Raw genomic sequence first — 25,054 nt, forward strand, 5'->3', positions numbered from 1 at the left:
CGTTGAATTCTTCACTAAACTGACCCTTGATCCTGACACACGATCTTGGACCATTATACATCGCTTGGAGAGTTTGTACAATCCATTCAGGGACACCAAGGCTACGCATAGCCCACAATAGTATTTTCCTTGGTATGCGATCTAAAGCCTTTTCCAGATCTACAAAAGCGAAGAAAATATCTTTCCTTTTGCCTGGATATTTTTCTTGTAGCTGGGGAAGAATAAAAATAGCATCAGTCGTACCACGACCAGGCATGAAGCCAAACTGCATCTCATCGATTGGGATTTGCTCTCTGATAATTAAGAGTTTCAAGAATACGCTCAAGAACTTTAAGTAAGACTTCAAGCAACTTAAGACCCCGATAGTTGCCACACTCAAGTGAGTCAGTCACCTTTGCCTTTGTATAAACTGATGATGAAAGATTCATTCCATTCAGCGGGAACTTTACCTTCACGAATGATCATATTTTATAAGCGATGTTAGTTTTGGAACAACACTTTCATAGGAGATCTTGAGCATTTCCGGAACAATGCCACTAGGGCCCGCAGATTTACCAGACTTCATCTTCTTTATAGCTGACAGTACCATTTCCTGTGTAATTTCTAACGGGGGACCTATGAGGGGCTCTGCATGTGAGAGGACAGATTCGTCCCAATCAAACTCAGAATTCAATAGTCCCTCATAATAATGCTGCTTCCAAACATCTAATTTCGACATATCATCATACACAATACTACCTTCTTTATTTTTTATACATTTCTCGCCAACAATGTCCTGATTTTCAGATTTTAACTTTCTGGCAAGCTGGAAAACATGATTCAGTTATCCTTGTCATGAAGATTGCGAAATCTTTCATCAGAAGCATTTTTCTTAGCAATAAAAACCTCAGACTTCGCTCTACGTTTGGCAGCCAAGTAGGGCTCTTTCTGACCACCTCTTTTCCAACATTTCCAGAGTCGGTGCTTTTCTTTCACAGCACGATCTACAGTCTCATTCCACCACCAAGTTTCTTTACGCCTCTGTTGTGGTTTAGACCAACCACAGGTGGTATCAAATGACTCAAGAATAGAGGACTTCAATATTCTCCAAGACTCATCAATATCATTTGTAATGACAACATTTTGCAATTTAAGGTCAACACATTCACGAAAGGCAGAAAGCAGGATCTTTCAGTTTCCAAACAAGTCTACGTCTCGGGAAGGTTCTATGGATCAACCTCACCAATAATCAATTTGTGCTGGGGTGTACATTCTTTCCCATTTATAACAGTAACATTACAAACTAATTTAAGATGGTTACGGGGGATAAGGATAAAATCGATTTGAGATACAGATGGTAATCAATGGTGATTAATTTACTGTCTGGTTTGGAAAAGAAAGTGTTTGTGTGACAGATAGATCAGCAGCCAAACAGAAGTCTAGCAGCCTAACACCGTCAGCATTTCTATCACCAAAACCATTTCCGCCATGAACATTGTCAAAGCCAGCTGTGTCTTTGCCAACGTGACCATTGAGATCACCACATATTATCAAAAATCCCTCAGCTGGAATTATAGCCGTTTGAGCCAGGAGATCGTTATAGAATTTGTCTTTCTCAGGTTCAGGAAGACCTGTTTGAGGTGCATAGACACTGAAGAAACGAATGATGGATTTCTCTATCATGATGCGGATATACATGATTCTACTGTTTATACGTTCGACTGATATAACATTCTCGATAAGAGCTTCCTCAAGAAGGATACCAACACCACCATAACCTGTATCATCACCACACCAAAAGAATTTGTATTTACATATAATTTATTTATGATATAACACCCTTTTCTTAAATAAATGGCCTCTTAAAGTCTTTTACGTTTGCCGCAAGGAGGGAGAAAAATTTAATTTGACCCCTGGTTTTTTCTCTCTTTTTCTAAATACTTCTCGCGTGTTAGTGTAGACACAACTTTAATCCGGGGAAATTAAGCGTTTTCATTGGTCTAAAATCACGGATGGTCACGTGACCAGGATTTTTATTCAGGGAAATGCCGTGGCGGCAATGTTTTGCTTTAGTGAGATTGACCATTTTGTTGTTTTGATTTGAGCGGGCGAAATTTCTGTACAAACCAAAATATGGCTTCGTTGGAATACCGGTTGAAACACTTGTGTAGACTGCTGGTGTTAAAAAGTTTCCTCGTTCGGACTTTGCGTGTTTGGTGTTCATAAAGTCTGGTGCGTCGGCAGGGTTGTATGCAGAGCAAGTGTCACTTGATCATCTCATGATATAATAATTCTGAACTTTGCCATAACAGACTAACGAACGAACCTGAAATCTGATCAAAATGGTCAGAAATCGATATTCTGCCACTCACCAAATCAATTCGGACTAAAACTTTACCTGCCTACTACCGGGAGAGTGAGTAACTTGCATCAGTGGAGGCTAACACATGCAAGGACCCTGCCGACGCACCGGACTGTCCGGTGTATTCGTCCGGTGGCAAAAAGTATCCTTTCGCTACACCGGACGCAATTAGTCCGGTGTCAGTCCGGTGTTGCATGCAGGGAATTTTGGACGCCGGACGTTTATGAAACAAAAAATTAAGAAACACCTGACGCACCGGACTGGTCATGTCCGATGTTTTGATTGTCCGGTGGGAAAAAATATCCTTCTCCGACACCGGACATCTGACTTCCTTAAGTCCGGTGCAGAAATTGTCCGGTGGTAAAAAAAATTCTCATTTTACACCGGACTTTCGCGTGTCCGGTGTTCATTAAGTCCGGTGTGTGGGCAGGGTCCTCACATGCATCATAGCCCTCAAATGAATGCGTAAGTTCATTTGTTTTGAAATTTTGCTGCTTTTATTGGTCAGTCATTTGATGGCTATGCAAGTTTCCCTCCATTGATGCAAGTTACCCCAATTCACGGTACTTAGTAATACAAAACTAGATTTGTTTTGTAGGTAGACTAAAAAGTAAAAAGAGAAAGTCAATTCTGAACTGAACCTGACTGACTGAAAGCTTTATATCATGAAACCCAAATAAATAGAAGTACTTATCTAGAGTGATGGTAATACATATGAATTTCAAAATAAAGAAAAGATTGATGGCACAGCTTTTTCATGTCTCTACAAGAAGACAAGTCAAAAAGTCCATGGCTAATTCTTTTTGTGATTTCAACTGCTGCTTCGCTGCTTCGGCGCCATGTTGCATTTTATTTTTGTTTTGTTTACTTTCCACCTACCCGGAAGATTACCGGACATAAAACATACCGGGGCCGTAGATTCAAAGCGTAAACCCAGGTTTTAAGACCATGTTTAGACTAGTAAACTAGTCGTTGAAAACAGACCCATATACAAAAAATCAAGCTCCAAATAAAAAGAATCGAAGGGGTGAAGTTGCGTCTCTTTTCTGAATTTCAGTTATTTTCCTTTTCTCTCACGCGCGCTGAATATTTAATTAGTGTTTACATTATTTGATTGACAGTTTTATTATAAGGTTATAAGTAATAACCGACTAGTTTACTAGTCTAGACCATGTTCAGCAGACGTTACGGTTCCGTTCCGTTCCTTTCTGAAACGGTTCCGAAACAAATGTGAACGCCAAAATTCAAAACGTCAAAAAAGAAGACGTTATACACAAAGCAAAACAGATCGAAACGGTTTCGCTCCACTTTTTTTCATTGGAACGGAACTGCTCCGTTTTCTTGCTCCAAAATGTTCCGAAACCAATATGAAATCCATAAGGAAAATCATACCGGAGCGAAACGGAACAGTAACGTGTGAACATGGTCTAAAGCACGTAAACCTACGGGACGCCAACCTTGATTTTAAAGCATAAACCTAGTTAGGACAACCACCCTCGCTAGCTGCCGGCGAAGCGCGCTAGGGCAAGGGTACGATGAACAAGCTTTTATTGTTTTACAGGATTCGCGAAGAATGAAAATCCCCATTTGCTGTCACGGTGTGTATTCATACATTGTGATACTCTCACGATGGTGTATATTCAAACACTCGTATTAGCCCCTTTAGCTTCGTTTCTTTATGATTGCTGATAGCGCTCACAAAAGGCGCTTTGGGAAATGCCTGTGACAAAACTGGAAATTCGATTCTTCCCTTGTGTTTTATTTGTCGCATAGATAATTCCATTACTCCCAGTCCCTTGTTTCGTTGTTTTATGATTTTGATAGCACTCACGGAAGGTTGTATCACGATTGTATCACGTTCATCAGTAAAATAAAACAGTATTGCAAGCGACAATGGGTTACGAGATTGATAAAAGATCAACGAAAACTTGCACCAGTATACTTCCCCTCAAAACGATTGTATGTAGGCCCATCAGTAAAACCAAAAAAGTGTTGCAAGTGGCTCTGGGCAACAAAAAGCTAATATGAATCATGCAGACCTCTACAAAACCGCAGGTAGTATATTCTATATGGAAGGCAGAGCACAAAATCCGATAAGGTTTGTCCACAGTCTAGCAATAAACCACATCTTAATCAAAAGCCACAAAAACTATTAAATATGCCATCCAGTTCTAATCAAGAAAAAAAATTTCAGATGAAAAAAAATTATGAAATGAAAATACTTCTTGTAAACGTCCGTTTCCTAGTTATCTATTGTTGCAACAATGAAACGGTAAAAATACGTGAAACGTGTTGTGATACTATCAATTTTGTTAATTGTTTTTGCTATAATTAATCAAAAAGCTACAAAAACGAAATGGAAAAATATTGATTGTGGTGTGTGTGTTCGTAAAGCGTTTCACTTGCGACGCTTTTGCCACATTCCTTTCCGCTTGTGGTGTATGTGATAAAAACGTGACATCCGCTGATGAATGATGTATATTCCTTTTTGCACCATACGATCCATTACTTCCCAATCTTCTCCGCCCCATTTGTCTTTGAACAGCTCCTCGTTAAAACCTAATCAATCGAGAAAATATGTTTTGTTACTACAATCATGGTCGAAAGTGTATTTAAACTGTAGTTTAAGGGCTCTGGACAATTTTTCGATTTTACACCAACTTAAATGGCAATTTCTGCATTTTAAAAACATTAATGTATAATTTTTTTTATATGTCCTGTTAAACCTACCTTTTTAGAATTTAAAAATCGAAAAATTGAAATGAAAAAATTAAATGAAGAAGAAAACGAAGAGTTTTTCGAAGAAGAGTATTTCACCTTTCAAAGCCCTAATCTCGGTAAAAATCAAACATTTTGGAATTTTTTTTGGTTCAGGTGATGTATCTATTTAGTATCTAAAAATACAATATTGAAAAATTTTTATGGAAGTATCTTTCCTTTAAAATCTGAAATTGATTTTTCGCTATGACCAGAGCCCTTAAGACCTTAAAAATCATTTGTGGTGTTTAAATTTTCACCGGGAAATTCCCTTTGTCTCAAATGTTTTGTCCATAATTGAATATAGTAAATGGTTTTATACGTAAACTGGTCAACAATTGTAATACGCGGCCAATCAAAGACATGAAAATTATTCCTTGGTCAGAATTTTGTTATTTGCTAGCCTACCCCAACAAAGCAAAAGTCTGCCTGTGTGTAAGAAGAAAAATGCTATTAATGTATTCTTAGACGCACGAGCAGCATTTCAAAGGTAACATTGGAGAATCATGTTTCAGAATAACGGATCAGACTTCTTTTTGTGACGTAGAAACTCAATGTTTCTTTTAACTAGAGCTATAAAAAGCTGCTAGAGGAGAGAGCTTTTGTGATATGACAAAATAAGCCCCCGTTTGTGTAGGCTTCTGCTCATCCTCTAGCAATTCAGACTACCGTTTGGGACCACCTCGTTCCCTGTGTATTATATTGGCTTTTTGATGCTTTCTGAAAACGGCAGATGATGTTCTCTGGTGTCCTTTAGTAACACGAATAAAGCTTGTGATACACGGGCACCAGTTTGCGTTTTAGCAACCCAATGGCTAGTAACTATAAATAAAGATAGTCGATCAGGCCCGACGGAACAACCATGAGAGTGGGGATGCTGAAGACTCAAAATGGGATAAAATTTGCTAGGAATCCGAGAAAAAGATCTCATTTGCTCAAAGTGGGGAGGCTAAAGTCTCCTCAGTCTCCCCACTTTCGCTGGGCCTGCAATGTACTCTCATTGGGTTTTTCATACCTCCTATCTCCTCCCAATCGGACTTGTACAATGATATCATTCCAGTACCAAGATCAAGCCATTCAGTACTATCCGTTAGATTTGTATATTCTTGATGCTCTCCACAAGCCTCTTTAAGTAAAACAGGACTGTACGCTGTTCGTCCTTGTATCGTCAACTGAATGGAAAAAAGGAAAATTCATAAAGATTAGGAATTTATAAAAGTTCCAAAATTCCTTCACGTGATCAATTTCACCATCGAAACTTCGTGACACTAACCACTATGTTAATGCTAATTCTTTATAAAAGGCGTAGTGGTGTAGTGGTTATCGTGCTTGACTTCTGTCCAGGAGGCTCGAGTTCGATACCCACCGTGGCACCACGATTCACTTGACAAGTGAATGCTCCTTCGCCCGGGTCAACCCATGCCATGTGAGGGGAATTGGGTACCATAACTCTGATACAAGAGTATGGGTAGATATTTCAGACATTGTGGTGTGCCGTGATACTCAGGAGGTTCTACATATGCGAGGACATCCGTTCTCCCGTGTAGTTCGAGTGTCTGCTTGCGCTGTGATTCTTACTCCACCGTGGGTAGGACCCATTCCGATGCATCGGAGGGCATATCTATCTATCTATCTATCTATCTATCTATCTATCTATCTATCTAATTCTTTATAAAAGCAACGAAACTCTAATTTCAAAATTTCCAATAGAAGAATCGCAGAACTATGCAAAATTCAATCGTATTCCATTAGAGGATGCAAGCAGCCTAAACTGAAGATTGGAATAAATATTGAGAGATGAGAATTTTTGGAAACCAAAATTACCTAGGAGGCATCTGAAAAAACTGATGTTCGTTTTGGTAACTAATATGGACTAGTGGGTACAATACCGGTCATAACATGGAAATGGAAATTCCCACAAAATCTTATAGCCACAATCGATCGCTCTAACTTGGGTTGGAAGGGTAGAGTTTTAACTCTGAGTTGTAACATAAGACTTAAGACTTTAGAATCTGAGGATATCCAAAAGTACAAGAACGGCCCAATAGGGCTTAAAATATTGCCTGGAAGTCTATAAACCCCAACCAAATTGAAATATTCTATTAAAGCTAAGAAATAGCCTAAAAGTCACTTTCTCGCCCGAGCTTCTGAAAACGAGGAATTAACCAAAACTCTCAATATACTGGTTGACCGATAAACTCTCAATATACTATTTTGACCGATATTGTAGTGGGTCAAAGAACTTACTTTTCTTATCCGATCGAACATATTAGAAGGTAATATCAAATGAAGGTCCAGAACAAATATAATACTATTTGAATCTTTCACACTTTTGATATTATAATTCAATGCTCTGACTTTACTGAATTTCATCTGTTGCTGTTCTATCTTGACTGGATTGAGATAGGTATAATTCAATTTACTCTTCTTGAGAATGGATTCGTAGTCACCGTCAGTACTGTTGTAATCAACCAGTATTAAGTTCACCTGAAAACGAATGGGATAACTGCGGTGGCCCATCATATATGACATACAATAAAAACGAGTTAATTGATAATTATCTTAATTATCATCGATAATTTAAAAATACCATGATGGAACAAGATATTCTTTTGTGGAGATAGAAAGATACTATTACATCATCATAATGCCTATTACTAATTACATGCATCGACACAATAACGAGATGATTTATTTTATTTCACCACCATGATCCTACAATCAAAGTCGGAATATTTATGTTAAAAAGGGGAATTCAAAGTCAAATTAAAGAAAAACACAAACGATTTTGAAGTGCATTGACTTGGGTCAAAAATAGAGTTTTAACGATAGACTTTCGTCTTAAGACCATAGGATTTCGGGGATACACAAGCTCAAGCTTTAATAACGCTGATGATATAGCCTGAAAGCCACTAGATTCCTGCAAAATCGAAAAGCCAAATGAAAGTTGAACGGCTGAAACCACATAATTCTCGCCCGTACCGTGAAAAGCACAGCTCAAAATCATATATTTACGCTGTGCCGACGAATCGAGATTCTATTCATCGCGCAATCAGCGAAGACAAAAGTAACCATGACGACCATCCAAGATCTTGGATGAGCGTCATAGTCGATATTTTTATTCCCGTCGTTGAAAACACAACTTACAAAAAGTCATCAATGCTTTGTAAAAAGAGTCAGTGATAGAGAATCATAACATAAAGTCTGTCTATTATCTCGATTCAATTAAAGTGACATTTCCATAATTAAAAGTTTAGTAATTACTGTTATACATTTGGGGATCATGTAAAAGATTTCTTTCAAAATAAACTCATTTCAACAACACTTGGAGGTTTCTGGGGAATTCGTAAATAGTAAACTGCATACTGATACAGTCTGCTAGACATTAATATGGTAATATTTGCTCTTCATCTTTGATTTTTTCTACAGTGATTAGATTGACACATGCGCGATAAAATTTCTAATATTTGTCTTCAGAGGTTACTACTTTCTTTGAAAAACTAACCTCTGATACTCAGGGTATCTCGCCCGTACTTAAGATTTCGAAAAAGACTACCCAAAATTCCTGATTTATTATCATAGGCTAGACAATAAAATGCTTTTACAATCATCTGTCACATCTCCATCTAACATCCCCATCAAAAAATTCTCATCTCCAATGGAATAACTGATTTTCTAAACTATGAACAACACAGATTGACAACTTCCATTTTATTCCCATTTAGCTAAAGGATACTTACCGGATTACTGATACTATGGTTTTTATTTCATCAAAAATGTAGCAGTTTTTAACTTACATTTGTTTCATGAGCTTTTGAAATAGTTTCTTCCAACATTTTGACTAAGAATTTCATCCAGCGAAATTGATTTTTGATGGGCGTCAATAAGTTTATCGTAACGCCCTCACGCAGAGTGTTCCATTCTTTCATAAAACATATGTCGCCTTCGTCGGTAGGTTGTAAGAAATGAGACGCCCTGTAAACCTTTTTTAATGGATCAGATTTTTTGCGCACATCCAATTCGGCGAAAAAGTATGTCCGGTTATTTGATAAACGGTGAAGATCCTTGTTTAGATTCTTTTGAATATGCACAACAGTTACAAGCTCCAGATCACTAAAAAGAAAAGTAAATATATTTTTGGCTTAAACACACTCATACGTATATATATGGGCTCCAAAAGGAGTGATTTTAAGAATACTTTTACATACGGAGTAAAAGAAAAATACATGTATGGATTGAAAATTAACATAACATTGACCACGTACGTTTCGGCTGAAGGACGTGATGTCAATGAATTTTACACTGTGTAACCCCCGTGGGACGCCGTGGAATTATTGGATTTTGGTTCACCAATTGGATTTTACCCGAGGGTGTACGAGAAATAGACCCTACGAGACTTATTTGTAAAATTATTTACCAAAATTTGTGTTAAGAGGAACATCAACGAAACTAAAAATTTAATTCTCTAAAAATATTATTGTTTTTCTCAATATTTACCAAAAAAACAGCTTTGTTTACATGAAAGATTCATTCCATTCAGCGGGAACTTTACCTTCACGAATGATCATATTTTATAAGCGATGTTAGTTTTGGAACAACACTTTCATAGGAGATCTTGAGCATTTCCGGAACAATGCCACTAGGGCCCGCAGATTTACCAGACTTCATCTTCTTTATAGCTGACAGTACCATTTCCTGTGTAATTTCTAACGGGGGACCTATGAGGGGCTCTGCATGTGAGAGGACAGATTCGTCCCAATCAAACTCAGAATTCAATAGTCCCTCATATCATCATACACAATACTACCTTCTTTTTGCGAAATCTTTCATCAGAAGCATTTTTCTTAGCAATAAAAACCTCAGACTTCGCTCTACCTTTGGCAGCCAAGTAGGGCTCTTTCTGACCACCTCTTTTCCAACATTTCCAGAGTCGGCACTTTTCTTTCACAGCACGATCTACAGTCTCATTCCACCACCACGTTTCTTTACGCCTCTGTTGTGGTTTAGACCAACCACAGGTGGTATCAAATGACTCAAGAATAGAGGACTTCAATATTCTCCAAGACTCATCAATATCATTTGTAATGACAACATTTTGCAATTTAAGGTCAACACATTCACGAAAGGCAGAAAGCAGGATCTTTTAGTTTCCAAACAAGTCTACGCCTCGGGAAGGTTCTATGGATCAACCTCACCAATAATCAATTTGTGCTGGGGTGTACATTCTTTCCCATTTATAACAGTAACATTACAAACTAATTTAAGATGGTTACGGGGGATAAGGATAAAATCGATTTGAGATACAGATGGACCAGATTGGTAAGTGATTAATTTACTGTCTGGTTTGGAAAAGAAAGTGTTTGTGACAGATAGATCAGCAGCCAAACAGAAGTCTAGCAGCCTAACACCGTCAGCATTTCTATCACCAAAACCATTTCCGCCATGAACATTGTCTAAGCCAGCTGTGTCTTTGCCAACGTCAGTCTGGGAAATCCTCTCAATTGCACGCTTATGTTCCGAGGGCGTAAGCGCGCAATTGCATGGTTATAATTTACGCCCGCTCCCGCCCCGGTTGAAATTGCTTAGGGATTTCAAGGGGTTCAGAATTCTCTAATTCGGGCGAAGGCATGGTTTAACGGGCAATCCATTTTTACGGAATCTTCTTCTACGATAAATTTTGAGTAAAACTGCCCTAGGCTTTTGAAATTCAACAGAGCTTTCGGAAGGAATTGCATGTCAAAAATATAGGAAATTTTAAAGCGTGCAATTGCACGCTTACCGCAAAAGCCGTCACCCGCTTACCGCCCGTTTCAGAACAATTTCGATAAAAATTCTGCCATTTTGATAACTATGCAATTGCGCGCTTATGGCCTCGGAACATAAGCGTGCAATTGAGAGGATTTCCCAGACTGAATGTGACCATTGAGATCACCACATATTATCAAAAATCCCTCAGCTGGAATTATAGCCGTTTGAGCCAGGAGATCGTTATAGAATTTGTCTTTCTCAGGTTCAGGAAGACCTGTTTGAGGTGCATAGACACTGAAGAAACGAATGATGGATTTCTCTATCATGATGCGGATATACATGATTCTACTGTTTATACGTTCGACTGATATAACATTCTTGATAAGAGCTTCCTCAAGAAGGATACCAACACCACCATAACCTGTATCATCACCACAGCAAAAGAATTTGTATTTACATATAATTTATTTATGATATAACACCCCTTTCTTAATATGGCCTCTTAAAGTCTTTTACGTTTGCCGCAAGAAGGGAGAAAAATTTAATTTGACCCCTGTTTTTTTCTCTCTTTTTCTAACTACTTCTCGCGTGTTAGTGTAGACACAACTTTAATCCAGGGAAATTAAGCGTTTTCATTGGTCTAAAATCACGGATGGTCACGTGACCAGAATTTTTATTCAGGGAAATGCCGTGGCGGCAATGTTTTGCTTTAGTGAGATTGACCATTTTTTTTGTTGTTTTGATTTGAGCAGGCGAAATTTCTGTACAAACCAAAATATGGCTTCGTTGGAATACCGGTTGAAACACTTGTGTAGACTGCTGGTGTTAAAAAGTTTCCTCGTTCGGACTTTGCGTGTCTGGTGTTCGTAAAGTCTGGTGCGTCGGCAGGGTTGTATTATGCAGAGCAAGTGTCACTTGATCATCTCATGGTATAATAATTCTGAACTTTGCCATAACAGACTAACGAACGAACCTGAAATCTGATCAAAATGGTCAGAAATCGATATTCTGCCACTCACCAAATCAATTCGGACCAAAACTTTACCTACCTACTACCGTGAGAGTGAGTAACTTGCATCAGTGGAGGCTAAACATGCATAGCCCTCAAATGAATGCGTAAAAGTTCATTTGTTTTGAAATTTTGCTGCTTTGATTGGTCAGTCATTTGATGGCTATGCAAGTTTCCCTCCATTGATGCAAGTTACCCCAATTCACGGTACTTAGTAATACGAAACTAGATTTGTTTTGTAGGTAGACTAAAAAGTAAAAAGAGAAAGTCAATTCTGAACCTGACTGACTGAAAGCTTTATCATGAAACCCAAATAAATAGAAGTACTTTTCTAGAGTGATGTTAATACATATGAAGTTCAAAATAAAGAAAAGATTTTTCATGTCTCTACAAGAAGACAAGTCAAAAAGTCCATGGCTAATTCCTTTTGTGATTTCAACTGCTGCTTCGCTGCTTCGGCGCCATGTTGCATTTTGTTTTGTTTACTTTCCACCTACCCGGAAGATTACCGGACATAAAACATACCGGGACCGTAGATTCAAAGCGTAAACCCAGGTTTTAAGACCATGTTCAGCAGACGTTACGGTTCCGTTCCGTTCCTTTCTGAAACGGTTCCGAAACAAATGTGAACGCCAAAATTCAAAACGTCAAAAAAGAAGACGTTATACACAAAGCAAAACAGATCGAAACGGTTTCGCTCCACTTTTTTTCATTGGAACGGAACTGCTCCGTTTTCTTGCTTCAAAATGTTCCGAAACCAATATGAACACACTCGATCCATAAGGAAAATCATACCGGAGCGAAACGGAACAGTAACGTGTGAACATGGTCTAAAGCACGTAAAGCTACGGGACGCCAACCTTGATTTTAAAGCATAAACCTAGTTAGGACAACCACTCTCGCTAGCTGCCAGCGAAGCGCGCTAGGGCAGGGTACGAACAAGCTTTTATTGTTTTACGGGATTCGCGGTAAATGAAAATCCCCCATTTGCTGCCACGGTGTGTATTCATACATTGTGATACTCTCACGATGGTGTATATTCAAACACTCGTATTAGCCCCTTTAGCTCCGTTTCTTTATGATTGCTGATAGCGCTCACAAAAGGCGCTTTGGGAAATGCCTGTGACAAAACTGGAAATTCGGTTCTTCCCTTGTGTTTTATTGTCTGTATATCGCATAGATTATTTCCATTATTCCCAGTCCCTTGTTTCGTTGTTTTATGATTTTGATAGCACTCACGGAAGTTTATATTACGATTGTATCACGTTCATCAGTAAAATAAAACAGTATTGCAAGCGACAATGGGTTACGAGATTGACAAAAGATCAACGAAAACTTGCACCAGTATACTTCCCCTCAAAACGATTGTATCAGGCCCATCAGTAAAACCAAAAAAGTGGTGCAAGTGGCTCTGGGCAACAAAAAGCTAATATGAATCATGCAGACCTCTACAAAACCGCAGATAGTATATTCTATATGGAAGGCAGAGCACAAATCCGATAAGGTTTGTCCACAGTCTAGCAATAAACCACATCTTAATCAAAAGCCACAAAAACTATTAAATTTGCCATCCAGTTCTAATCAAGAAAAAAAAATTCAGATGAAAAAAAATTATGAAATGAAAATACTTCTCGTAAACGTCCGTTTCCTAGATATGTATTGTTGCAACAATGAAACGGTAAAACTACGTGAAACGTGTTGTGATGCTATCAATTTTGTTAATTGTTTTTGCTATAATTAATCAAAAAGCTACAAAAACGAAATGGAAAAATATTGATTGTGGTGTGTGTGTTCGTAAAGCGTTTCACTTGCGACGCTTTTGCCACATTCCTTTCCGCTTGTGGTGTATGTGATAAAAACGTGACATCCGCTGATGAATGATGTATATTCCTTTTTGCACCATACGATCCATTACTTCCCAATCTTCTCCGCCCCATTTGTCTTTGAACAGTTCCTCGTTAAAACCTAATCAATCGAGAAAATATGTTTTGTTACTACAATCATGGTCGAAAGTGTATTTAAACGTTTTTCAGAAATTAAAGTTTGGGCGAGAATTGCTATTTTAGCACCCCTTTCTTTCATTGAATATATTTCGATTTTAGAGGGGTTCGGTGGTTTCTAGGCTATATTCCAAGCCTTATTCGAGCAAATTTGAGCTTTTAAATCCTGAGATCCTAAGTCTTATGTCTAATGTTAAAACTCTACTTTCCAACTGTAGTTTAAGGGCTCTGGACAATTTTTCGATTTTACACCAACTTAAATGGCAATTTCTGCATTTTAAAAAGATTGATGATTAATGTATAATTTTTTTTATATGTCCTTTTAAACCTACCTTTTTAGAATTTAAAAATCGAAAAATTGAAATGAAAAAATTAAATGAAGAAGAAAACGAAGAGTTTTTCGAAGAAGAGTATTTCACCTTTCAAAGCCCTAATCTCGGTAAAAATCAAACATTTTGGATTTTTTTTTCGTTCAGGTGATGTATCTATTTAGTATCTAAAAATACAATCTCGAATAATTTTTATGGAAGTATCTTTCCTTTAAAATCTCCAAAAAACCTCATTTTTGGCAATTTTCTCCACTAAATTTCCATACGAAAACAGCTACATATAATTTGGGATGTAGCCAAATAGAAAATTTTTCCGAAAAAATCTAAATAAAGAAATTATTTGTCATTAACTTAAAAAAAGTTTGAAACAATAAAATGATTTCCCCAAGTAGATTAGGCTTTTTTTGTGAAAAGTATATGAATAGCGTCGTTATGACGTTTTATTAAGGTCCATGTCACACTTATTCCTTAATTACTCATGATGTAATTACTTAAACTCATTTTTTCAAAAGCAGTTTGTTCTTAAACATGTCAAAGAAGCGAAAACATAAGGCTTTATCTTCAATTCAAATTCTGAAATTGATTTTTCGCTATGACCAGAGCCCTTAAGACGCTTAAAAATCATTTGTGGTGTTTATATTTTCACCGGGAAATTTCCTTTGTCTCAAATGTTTTGTCTATAATTGTATATAGTAAATGGTTTATACGTAAACTGGTCAACAATTGTAATACGCGGCCAATCAAAGAGATGAAAATAAAATTATTCCTTGGTCAGAATTTTGTTATTTGCTAGCCTACCCCAACAAAGCAAAAGTCTGCCTGTGTGAAGTCTCAAAATGGGATAAAATTTGCTAGGAATCCGAGAAAAAGATCTCATTTGTTTTAAAGTGGGGAGGCTAAAGTCTCCTCAGTCTCCCCACTTTCGCTGGGCCTGTCGATGTACCGACACTGGGTTTTTCATACCTCCTATCTCCTCCCAATCGGACTTGTACAATGATATCATTCCGGTACCAAGATCAAGCCATTCAGTACTATCCGTTAGATTTGTATATTCTTGATGCTCTCCACAAGCCTCTTTAAGTAAAACAGGACTGTACGCTGTTCGTCCTTGTATCGTCAACTGAATGGAAAAAAGGAAAATTCATAAAGATTAGGAATTTATAAAAGTTCCAAAATTCCGTCACGTGATCAATTTCACCATCGAAACTTCGTGACACTAACGACTATGTTAATGCTAATTGGTCAGCCTAAGCTGAGCATTCAAATAGGTAAAATTTTCCAGTTCCATCATCATCATAAGACGGCAAAAAAAAATCCGATTTTCCGATCTCACTTTGATTTCTAAACTTTCTTCCGATCGGGTTAACTTTTTGGGTACTTTTAGCGTACGTTGTTTTTACAGATCATAATGTGCTAACTTTGATTTCTCAACTTTCTTCCGATCGGGTTAACTTTTTGGGTACTTTTAGCGTACGTTGTTTTAACAGATCATAATGTGGTGTTTCAAGATGGCGGCTCAAGCGATAGTCAGATGTGATAAAAGTCAGTGTTGTACCAAAGTATTTCCAGTATAAATCTGTTGCAAGCTTCAATTTCTGTCATTTATTTTTTAACTCGGCAAATCAAACACATGATTTTCATCAAGGGTACTCTTTTTCTATATCTTTTGAAGCTTTAAAGCCGTTTGCTCAAGTTTTTGTTTATGTTGAATTTTCTGATACTTTTTATTGCTGCTGCTTTTTATTAGTTTTTGCAATAAAAACATGTTTTTCTTGTTTGCCTCTAGGTGGGATTGATGGTGTTATAATGTTATTGGAATTTGATAAAGTTTACAAAAGTACAGCTACTGTCTAAATTTGATAAAGACTGGATGCAATTGTGCTTTTTTGGACTAAAAGGCGAATCGCAAAAAATTGTTTGGTTCCCGTCATTTCTACTTTAAAAAGTGGGGGTCGTTCGGTCATTCGGTTGAAAATATTTTTCTTTTAAGAAGCAGCTACATCTTGTTGAAAGGGAATCCGTCGTGTGGACTGATCCGAATTAAGAAATTGAGAAACCGTGGATAAACTGGTTTTCGGTTTACTCTCCATTAGCATGTGGCTCGCTACTTCGATTTGAAAACTTGTAAACACAGAGCGTGCAGAGGTCGACAGTGGAAATCCAACAAAGCAGCGGAAAAGCTTTCCGACTCTCCAACTCTACCTGCTGACCGTCGGTCAGATGACGGGAACCAAATGATGACATCACATCTCCTATTATTGGACTTGCAAAATTATGACAAATGGTCTTTGGAATTTGATCAATTATATTAATATTAATATATACAGTTCTTGTTGAAATTGATCAAACTATTTTTCATGCAGTTCCAGACGCAGATTGTGTTTTTCTAACCTTTCCTAACTTTGGCGCACGTTTTGACCGAATAATGGAATGGAATGAATGGCGATAACAGTTTATACATATCTCTTATCAGACTTGCAGAAAGCGGACTGCAGAAAGTTATGAAAAATGGTTTCTAGAATTTAATGAATTATATCGCCAAGTTACACAACAACAGATCCATCTGGTCTTCATTTAACATTGTTTTAAAGTTTAAAAAACACTGCCAGTGCTTGGCACAGAAGAGAGGACTCCCAGTTGAAATTAATTGCTACTTCGCTGCCTTATTGAATTTATTTATTATGGTTGTGTGTTTATTCCGCTAAGGCGGTAAGGCGATCGCCCAAATTCATAGACCAATCAAAAGGGAGTTTAAAGCAAAACGGGGGAAAAATAAGCTTCCCCGCATAGTTATGAATTTTAAGTTTTGCTTTCGATTATCATTTGCGACTAAACTACAAAATTTATTTACGCAGACTGGATGCAAATTATGTTTTTCTGACCTTGCCAAATTTTGGCTTTGACTGAATAGCAGTCAGTTTTTACGTACCTCATTGCCCTTGCAGACAACTGATAAATGGTTTCTTTCTGTAATTTGACCAAGTCTACCAAAATACAGTTCCTGTTGAAATGTTATAAATATGAACTACGTTTTGTAAAGTTTTTGATGCAAATTGTGTTTTTCTGGAGTTTGCGCTTTGTGACTTAAAATTTGTAGCTTGTTAGTTTAAAGTGAAATTGGAGTTTTATCAAGTAAAACAAAAAGTACAGTTTCTAACGTTTTGGCAATTTTCTTTATTTATTTCTAGTATAACACTTTGGTCAGATATGGATATTGTCTACATCGAACAGAAAAAATGTATCATAACTGACTGGAATGAAATTAACAAAAAGTTTAATTACACTACGTTTCTCTTTTATTTTATAGTAATGAACTATAGCCCCGACTATAGCTTAATTGTTTGATGTCATAAAAACAGTGCTACAATGCTAAAGAGAAGTATACTTTGAGTTTCTCGTGGGGGGGGGAGGTGTGAAGGAGCTCTCAGGCTTGTTATCAAATGTTTCACATTTTGTACATTACACGCTTTTTTTTTATAAGAATAGTGTACTTTGGTTGAGGGTAAGCATTATTCTTATTTTTCTATTGTTCTAAACAATAGGCCTATTGTTTTAAACTCGAAATCTCACACTGATATTCTTATTCTTATAAAAGAAAAAGCGTGTATTCAACATTTTTAGTCTACTCTGTTTCAGTACATCTCTAACATCTGTTAACCCACTTATTAAATCTATCTAGCTAAGCTCTATTGGCTGACCTTCCAGCCTCGGCTGGTTTATTCTTTATAAAAGCAACGAAACTCTAATTTTAAAATTTCCAATTGAAGAATCGCAGAACTATACAAGATTCAATCGTATTCCATTAGAGGATGCAAGCAGCCTAAACTGAAGATTGAAATAAATATTGAGAGATGAGAATTTTTGGAAACCAAAATTACCTATAGGAGGCATCTGAAAAAACTGATGTTCGTTTTGGTAACTAATATGGACTAGTGGGTACAATACCGGTCATAACATGGAAATGGAAATTCCCACGAAATCTTATAGCCACAATCGATCGCTTTAACTTTGAAGGGTAGAGTTTTAACCCAAATTGAAATATTCGATTAAATCTAACAAATAGCCTGAAAGTCACTTTCTCGCCCGAACTTCTGAAAACGAGGAATTGACGAAAACTCCATATATTTTGACCGATATTGTAGTGGGTCAAAAAACTTACTTTTCTTATCCGATCAAACATATTTGAAGGTAATATCAAATGAAGGTCCAGAACAAATATAATACTATTTGAATCTTTCACACTTTTGATCCCATAATTCAACGCTCTGACTTTACTGAATTTCATCTGTTGCTGTTCCGTCTTGACTGGATTGAGATAGGTGTAATTCAATTTACTCTTCTTGAGAATGGATTCGTAGTCCCCGTCAGTACTGTTGTAATCAACCAGTATTAAGTTCACCTGAAAAGGAATGGAATAACCAGATGAAAATGCCAAATTAACCCAAAGATTCTTTCCATGGTCCTACAATCAAAGTCTTAATATTTATGTTAAAAAGGGGAATTCCAAGAAAAATTAAAAAAAACACACAAATGATTTTTAAGTGCATTGACTTGATTTGAAAAGTAGACTCCCGTCTTAAGACCTTAGGATTTCTGGGGTACACAAGCTCAAGCTTTGATAACGCTGATGATACAGCCCGGAAGCCACTAGATCCCTTCAAAATCAAAAAACCAAACGAAATAAAGTTGAACGGCTGAAATCACTTAATCTTCGCCCGTACTTAGAATTCCGAAAAAGACTTACCCAGAATTTCTAACTTATATTAACTAGTATCATAGGCTAGACAACAAAATGCGTTTACAATCATCCGTCACATCTCCATCTAACATCCCCATCAAAAAAACTAAATTCTCATCCCCAATGGAATAACTGATTTTCTAAGCCATGAACAACACGGATTGACATCTTCCATTTTATTCCCATTTAGCTAAAGGATTCTACCGGGTCACAGATACTATCGCTTTTTATTTCATCAAAAATGTAGCTGTTTTTAACTTACATTTTTTTCATGAGCTTTTGAAATAGTTTCTTCCAACATTCTGACTAAGAATTTGATCCAGCGAAATTGATTTTTGATGGGCGTCAATAAATTTATGGTAACGCCCTCACGCCAAGTGTTCCATTCTTTCATAAAACATATGTCGCCTTCGTCGGTAGGTTGTAAGAAATGAGACGCCCTGTAAACCTTTTTTAATGGATCAGATTTTTTGCGGACATCCAATTCGGCGAAAAAGTATGTCCGGTTATTTGGTAAACGGTGAAGATCCTTGTTTAGATTCTTTTGAATATGCACAACATTTACAAGCTCCAGATCACTAAAAAGAAAAGTAAATATATTTTTGGCTTAAACACACTCATACGTATATATGGGCTCCAAAAGGAGTGATTTTAAGAATACTTTTACATACTGACCACGTACGTTTCGGCTGAAGGACGTGATGTCAATGAATTTTACACCACTGTGTAACCCCCGTGGGACGCCGTGGAATCATTGGATTTGGGTTCACCAATTGGATTTTACCCGAGGGTGTACGAGAAATAGACCCTACGTTAGACTTGTTTGTAAAATTATTTACCAAAATTTGTGTTAAGAGGAACATCAACGAAACTAAAAATTTAATTCTCTAAAAATATTATTGTTTTTCTCAACATTTACCAAAAAACAGTTTTGTTTACAACAGGGGGAAGATTTTTTCCTTTATTTTATTCGTGACCCTACCTGGAGATGAAAAAGATTAACTGACTGTGGTTATATCCCTGAACTCTTGTCACTTATCTCACTAACTCGAAGGTTGACTGAGATCAGTAGCGTAGCCAAGAGGGGCGTAAAATTTGTGTAGGAGAGCAGATTTTGCGCCCCACTTGGCTACGCTACTGGAGATGAGAGGTGTGTATAAAATTGCAACTTACTTTCCATGTAAGCTTGATAATTTCTTGAAAGTCATATTCGCCACTTGTTCACCTTCTTCTTTTGTCAATGTTGTTTTATGACCAGAAGTTTCTTGATCAAAGAATTCCGGTGGATATGTTTGAATAGGTTCCAACACTTTATAGTAAGCCCAATATAAATCTGGAGTATCAATATATTGTTTTTGAACAGGTAGACTGCAACTTAGATTTGTTTTTTCTATTAATTCATTGCTTCGTAATACTTCATGTTTATAAAATTCAAGTCTTGGTTTTTCTGATACTTTAAATGGAATTTTTTGTGGATTATATTTTTGTTTTATAAGAGACGGTGTATTTTCGGAAGACATTAACTTTGTATGAAACACGTTTGGAGCTGCAACAACTGTATACGATTCGTCAGCTAACCCAGATTTCTTCATCTGAAAGCTATACTTGACAAACATCTTACCACCTTGTAAAATCTCAATAAAATATACACGATTTTTAAACATCTTTATGTCTTTAGATTCAATTTCGTACAACTTTTCTGTAGAAATTTTGCTTTGTTCTGGATCCAACTTACCAATAACTTCAGCATCAATTTTTAAATATACAGTCTCTCGTGATCTATCATAGGATAATTGAATATCGTCTAGCTCCGAAATTGACCTTTTTGTATCATGAATCAGGACCTCGGCACCATCTCTCGACCCTAATTTGAAGTCGTAAGAGCCATCTTCAGGCACGTGCATATAGGCATATATTCGGCGATAAAGATTATCTGTGATTCCTTCCTTACCATGAAGTTGACTTGTGGTATTTGTTTTGAATGGAATCTCTGGCAGCATTGGATGCCAAATAAATTCTGAAACTTCTAAAAACATACAAAAGTCTATCCAAGAATCGACTATTGCTCCAGGTATGATATCAGTGATTCTTTGTCCATTCTTGTTCAAAATAGCTGGGCTTTTGATGAATTTTGTAGTGTTATGAATAGTAATAGTTGATGTAGCTGGATCATGAGTTAAAGTTTGAGCTGGTTTGTTGGTAGATTGAATTAATTTAGTAATTAAAGTGTTTCTCCGATTCTTGTGATCGTTTTCAGTTTCATCAATCAGTGCATCTAATTCTTTCACAGCCGCAGTATTACCATTAAAATCTGAACCATTCGAATCTCTATTCCCAAAAATCTTTTGTAATTTCGAAACATCATTGTCAAGTCTCTTTATCAAAGATTCATAACGGGCTGATAATTTCTTCGATAAAGATAAATGCTGAATCAGCTCTTTTTGTATATTAGTACTTAGCTTTGACGGAGCGGTCGGAGAATCAACATTGGAATATACTGTCTTTAGGAAATCAACATTAAGGAACACTGAAGCACAAACGAAGATAAAAAGCAGGCCAAGCGATTTCACAATACTTGATATTGAGAATGTATGGATTGAAACAATCTTCTTCAACATCCTGGCAATGGTGGCCTGAGATAAAAAATTAAATTAAATCGGTTATATACACTTCTGACAGCGTCACTGACATCATAGAAGGTGTCTGTGAATGATTGACAGTTTTGACCACGTGACTAGTAGATATATCATAGGCAGTTTTAGACTTTGTCGAACTTGTGAGAAGAAGAGATTTTTGATTGTAATTTCTTTCATTGTCAATTAACAAGCGTCGCATGTTTCCGACGTACTTGCTCTATTGTCTTAAATCCGCCAGTGATATATAAACAGAGCGAGAATATTGTGAATTTAGTTCAGTATGAGAAGAACCACTGTAGAATAAACATCAAAAAGTATACAATCCTTTACTCTACTTTCGTTCCGGACAGAAAATTGACTGTTTGATGTACAGTTAAACGAAGATTTTTACCTGTATCACAACACACTTAAAATCCAAACTCACTGGAATAAGTATTCAAAATAAGGGTCCACGTGAATAAAATACCTTGAAATTTGTTCCCTTCTGGAAAAGTACTCTCACCCACATCGATAATACTTTGAAGTTTTCTAAAGAATGCCAGTCTTTTTCGAATCATATATCAGAAATTCAAATTTTCATTTATAAGAGATAAGAGATTTATAATCTGTAATTCTTTCGGGATATTCTGGTAGTAAAGTAGATTCTCCGACTTAGACCTGCACGGAATCGAGTTATGGAGTAAGGTATATAAAGCATTGGGAAGATTCAAACCCATCGAGCTTCGGGCCGTTATTTTTACCCACCGCTGGCTGATAAAATCCCAACGGGTCTGTGAGAAGGGGTTGTAGAAAACCTTTTCGAGTTAAGGATACATTCGAATTATAAAGGTTCGAGTTATAGAGACTCTACTGTAATGCTTAACATTTACATTTATCTTGGAAGGTAAATCTTAAAAATTACCTTTCTAAGACTATTCCAAAACATTCTTACGGCTTCTTTGACTCAAAATATATGAAAATGTAAAATTTCTTCTTTAGTGCTTTAGTGTGAAGAACTAATAATTTCATAATTTCACCATCTTTAAACGACGGAGTCACCTTAATATTTTCAAGTTTACTTGATAGTGAAAAAATTATTTTTGACTCAAAAAAATCCTTTTTTAGTACTTTAGGATTTTCATGTTTATTTACTAATTAACACAATCAATTTCGCATGCTAATATTTCCTAATCTTATTTTTACGCATCAAAACGTTAGCAAAGTAGTTATTCTTCTGTTTTATTCACCTGTTTTAGTTAGCAAGATATGAAATAATTTGTGTCATATTTCTTCCTCCATACTCTGTATTAGAACTAACACATTTAATTTTCAGTGTCTTTGTAGAAGTCGAGACAAATTTGCGTCCACAGACCCACTGAGACACCAACTCCACTGGAAAATTGACTTTCATTTCATCCCCACTGAAAATTTAATGTTTAAAAATAGCACTCTAAAACCATCCCCACTGGATTTTTTAATCTTGGAAGAATAGAATTTCTATTCCTATTAAGAGTTCACTAGTTCACTGAGGAAAAAGTTCCACCTGGGATGTGAGACAGGGATGTCTTAGAGGGACAGTTTCGCAAAAATGTATTTGATTTTACCCGTTACCTAGCTAAATGACCGCTTTCTCCGTGCCATTTCTTAATGTAAATTGACTTAAATAATAATCAATCATATTCTTACCTGTGTCTATAATATCTTCTTTATTATGATGACCAAAATCGAAGCTGCGAGTAGCTGTGATGCTATGAAATTAGGTTAGTAATGCTTAGCTGTCATAGCCTCAAAGTTTTGCCAACTTTTACTATCTGCAGGTGATAATAGCTACGAAGAGGTATCCTTAACTACTGATTCAGTCTTTGGTTTGGTGTTTCCGATTGTAACAATAATTTTTGTATAAAACAATTCAAAAACTTTCGATGAGACTGAAACAAATCAAATATTTTTCATACAAGGTGTTAATTTTTTTTTGGAAAGAAGTACCATAACAATTTCAACATATCATAACAGGTACCAAAAATAATGTTTCATTCAAGAATATTAAGTAATCTAGCAGTGAAGGATTTAGCGAAATCACCACTCTGTGAGGGAGCGCATTTTAAAATGATATAGTTTTCTGTTAGTGCAAAGGCGTGCTCCATCTCAGATACTATATTGAAAGTTTTTTCGTTGTCAGTAGTATCGTTGTAACTATTTCAACAATTTTTTTTCAAGGAAATGGTAATTAGATGTGAAAAACGATGGCTGTCTTCTTGATTAAAGGGATAATCAGATGGTTTGAGATATTTTGCCTGTATTGGCCAACCGTGTTCTTACACGGTTTTTTCGTTGTGATTCTTAGTAAAGGTAAAAAACTTGTACCTAATTCATGATATTCACGACGTAATGTTTTCTACGGAAATAACTCGGTTTTAGCCAGTAATGGCAAATTTAAACTAGACAAAAGTTGTATAAAACTTGCCGCTACTGGCAAAAACCGGGGTCTTTCCGTAGAAAACATTACGTCATGAATATCATGAATATATTTCGAATTAGGAAGAAAGTTAGGCAAAAATATTTTGAGGTTTTGTAAACAGAAGGAACCCACATGCCAAATATCTCGTCAAACCATCCGATTATCCCTTTAAAGAGGAGGTTTGGAAAATGCCTTTGATAAAAGTGAACTCGTTTCAAAGTAACTGATTCATTTTTTACTACCTTGGCCTAAAAATGGTTAGGCGAAATTCACAAGTTACACCACCATCCTTGTATTGAATTCGTTCTATTCAGTTATAAGTTGTGTGTTTTAAGTTTACATTAAAAAATAAACAAAAACACGTGAACACCAGCAAAAATCACGTGAGTACCAGCCAGAATTCACGTGAACGGGATTTTCTTTACCTTTTCATCTGACAGAAATTTTTCTACAAATTTTCGTGGGTTCCTTTTCGTGTGAGCTAGACATAGACTAGCAAGCGTCTGCCTTTCCTTGGACACAGGAACTTTAATGACTCTTTAATTTAAGTTTCTTCTTTCGACACAGGAACGCGGGATTAGTACCGTGAAAATGACATGCCGAAATCATATTCCAACCTGCGACGGCGAATAGCAATTCTATTTAGAGCGCAACCAACGCAGAGAAAAGCAACCGTTCGCAAGTAACCACAGACGTGTTTCTTTGTTACAAAAAAATAAAATATATTAACTACAATCATGGTCGTAATATTTGAGAAAAAGGGAAATTCCTACGAAATCTTATAACCAAAAACGATTTGGAATCGCTCTAAATTAAGTTGGAAGGGTAGAGTTTTAGTTTTTTTAAACTAAAAGACTAAAAGACGACCATGTGCATCTTAGGATGAGATCTTTAACAGATAACATAAAAAAGCTGTAATGTAATAAAAAGCCTTATTTAAAAGGGATGGAGTTTACGTCAGCACTATTTTGACATAGAAACGAACCACTTACGGGGAACACAACTGCCAAACTCATTAGGAAATTCTTGAATTAGATCATCATTCAGTCTGTCTTTGAG

General features: G+C 36.5%; 5 protein-coding genes across 5 annotated transcripts in view; 1 reads left to right on the top strand and 4 right to left on the bottom strand.

Annotated features, from left to right (window-relative positions):
• LOC136815453 (N-alpha-acetyltransferase 50-like) overlaps positions 1 to 25,054 on the top strand; it is a 431,221-nt gene that overhangs the window by 362,355 nt on the left and 43,812 nt on the right. The gene's annotated exons all lie outside the window — the stretch shown is intronic.
• On the bottom strand, positions 820 to 1,677 carry LOC136815396 (craniofacial development protein 2-like). Its single transcript, XM_067071835.1, has 2 exons — positions 1,360 to 1,677; positions 820 to 1,020 (listed from the first exon to the last, which is right to left on the bottom strand). Exons 1-2 carry the CDS (start codon positions 1,675 to 1,677, stop codon positions 820 to 822), a joined length of 519 nt encoding a protein of 172 aa, XP_066927936.1.
• Positions 4,657 to 9,137, bottom strand: LOC136815372 (beta-1,4-N-acetylgalactosaminyltransferase 3-like). Its single transcript, XM_067071810.1, has 4 exons — positions 8,896 to 9,137; positions 7,346 to 7,585; positions 6,114 to 6,270; positions 4,657 to 4,900 (listed from the first exon to the last, which is right to left on the bottom strand). Exons 1-4 carry the CDS (start codon positions 9,025 to 9,027, stop codon positions 4,740 to 4,742), a joined length of 690 nt encoding a protein of 229 aa, XP_066927911.1. The 5' UTR covers positions 9,028 to 9,137; the 3' UTR covers positions 4,657 to 4,739.
• Positions 9,645 to 11,301, bottom strand: LOC136815397 (uncharacterized; the record flags this gene model as incomplete). Its single annotated transcript, XM_067071837.1, has 3 exons — positions 9,645 to 9,880; positions 9,936 to 10,091; positions 10,978 to 11,301. Coding segments are annotated over 3 exons (708 nt in total), but the record flags the coding sequence as incomplete, so codon positions are not given.
• LOC136815398 (uncharacterized) lies at positions 13,552 to 23,396 on the bottom strand. Its single transcript, XM_067071838.1, has 6 exons — positions 23,224 to 23,396; positions 20,096 to 21,555; positions 19,185 to 19,500; positions 18,344 to 18,583; positions 15,148 to 15,304; positions 13,552 to 13,820 (listed from the first exon to the last, which is right to left on the bottom strand). The coding sequence occupies exons 2-6, from the start codon at positions 21,538 to 21,540 to the stop codon at positions 13,660 to 13,662; spliced, it is 2,319 nt and encodes a 772-aa protein (XP_066927939.1). The 5' UTR covers positions 21,541 to 21,555; positions 23,224 to 23,396; the 3' UTR covers positions 13,552 to 13,659.

This window comes from Clytia hemisphaerica, unplaced genomic scaffold (genome assembly GCF_902728285.1).
Source record: "Clytia hemisphaerica strain Z4C2 unplaced genomic scaffold, Clytia hemisphaerica genome assembly, whole genome shotgun sequence".
Taxonomy (NCBI): Eukaryota; Metazoa; Cnidaria; class Hydrozoa; order Leptothecata; family Clytiidae; genus Clytia; species Clytia hemisphaerica.

Bases quoted from the DNA above. Each gene is read 5' to 3' on its own strand.
- LOC136815396 (XM_067071835.1), bottom strand. From the start codon at position 1,677: ATGTATATCCGCATCATGATAGAGAAATCCATCATTCGTTTCTTCAGT. The intron at 1,021-1,359 runs GTAAATTAATCA...AAACCACAACAG, and splicing joins TTTCTTTTCCAAACCAGACA to AGGCGTAAAGAAACTTGGTG.
- LOC136815372 (XM_067071810.1), bottom strand. From the start codon at position 9,027: ATGAAAGAATGGAACACTCTGCGTGAGGGCGTTACGATAAACTTATTG. The intron at 7,586-8,895 runs GTAAGTTAAAAA...ATTCGTTTTCAG, and splicing joins CAAAAGCTCATGAAACAAAT to GTGAACTTAATACTGGTTGA. The intron at 4,901-6,113 runs GTATGAAAAACC...TCGATTGATTAG, and splicing joins CGATTGGGAGGAGATAGGAG to GTTTTAACGAGGAGCTGTTC.
- LOC136815398 (XM_067071838.1), bottom strand. From the start codon at position 21,540: ATGTTGAAGAAGATTGTTTCAATCCATACATTCTCAATATCAAGTATT. The intron at 15,305-18,343 runs GTAAGTTTTTTG...TTTTCCATTCAG, and splicing joins TGTTTGATCGGATAAGAAAA to TTGACGATACAAGGACGAAC. The intron at 13,821-15,147 runs GTATGAAAAACC...TCGATTGATTAG, and splicing joins CGATTGGGAGGAGATAGGAG to GTTTTAACGAGGAACTGTTC.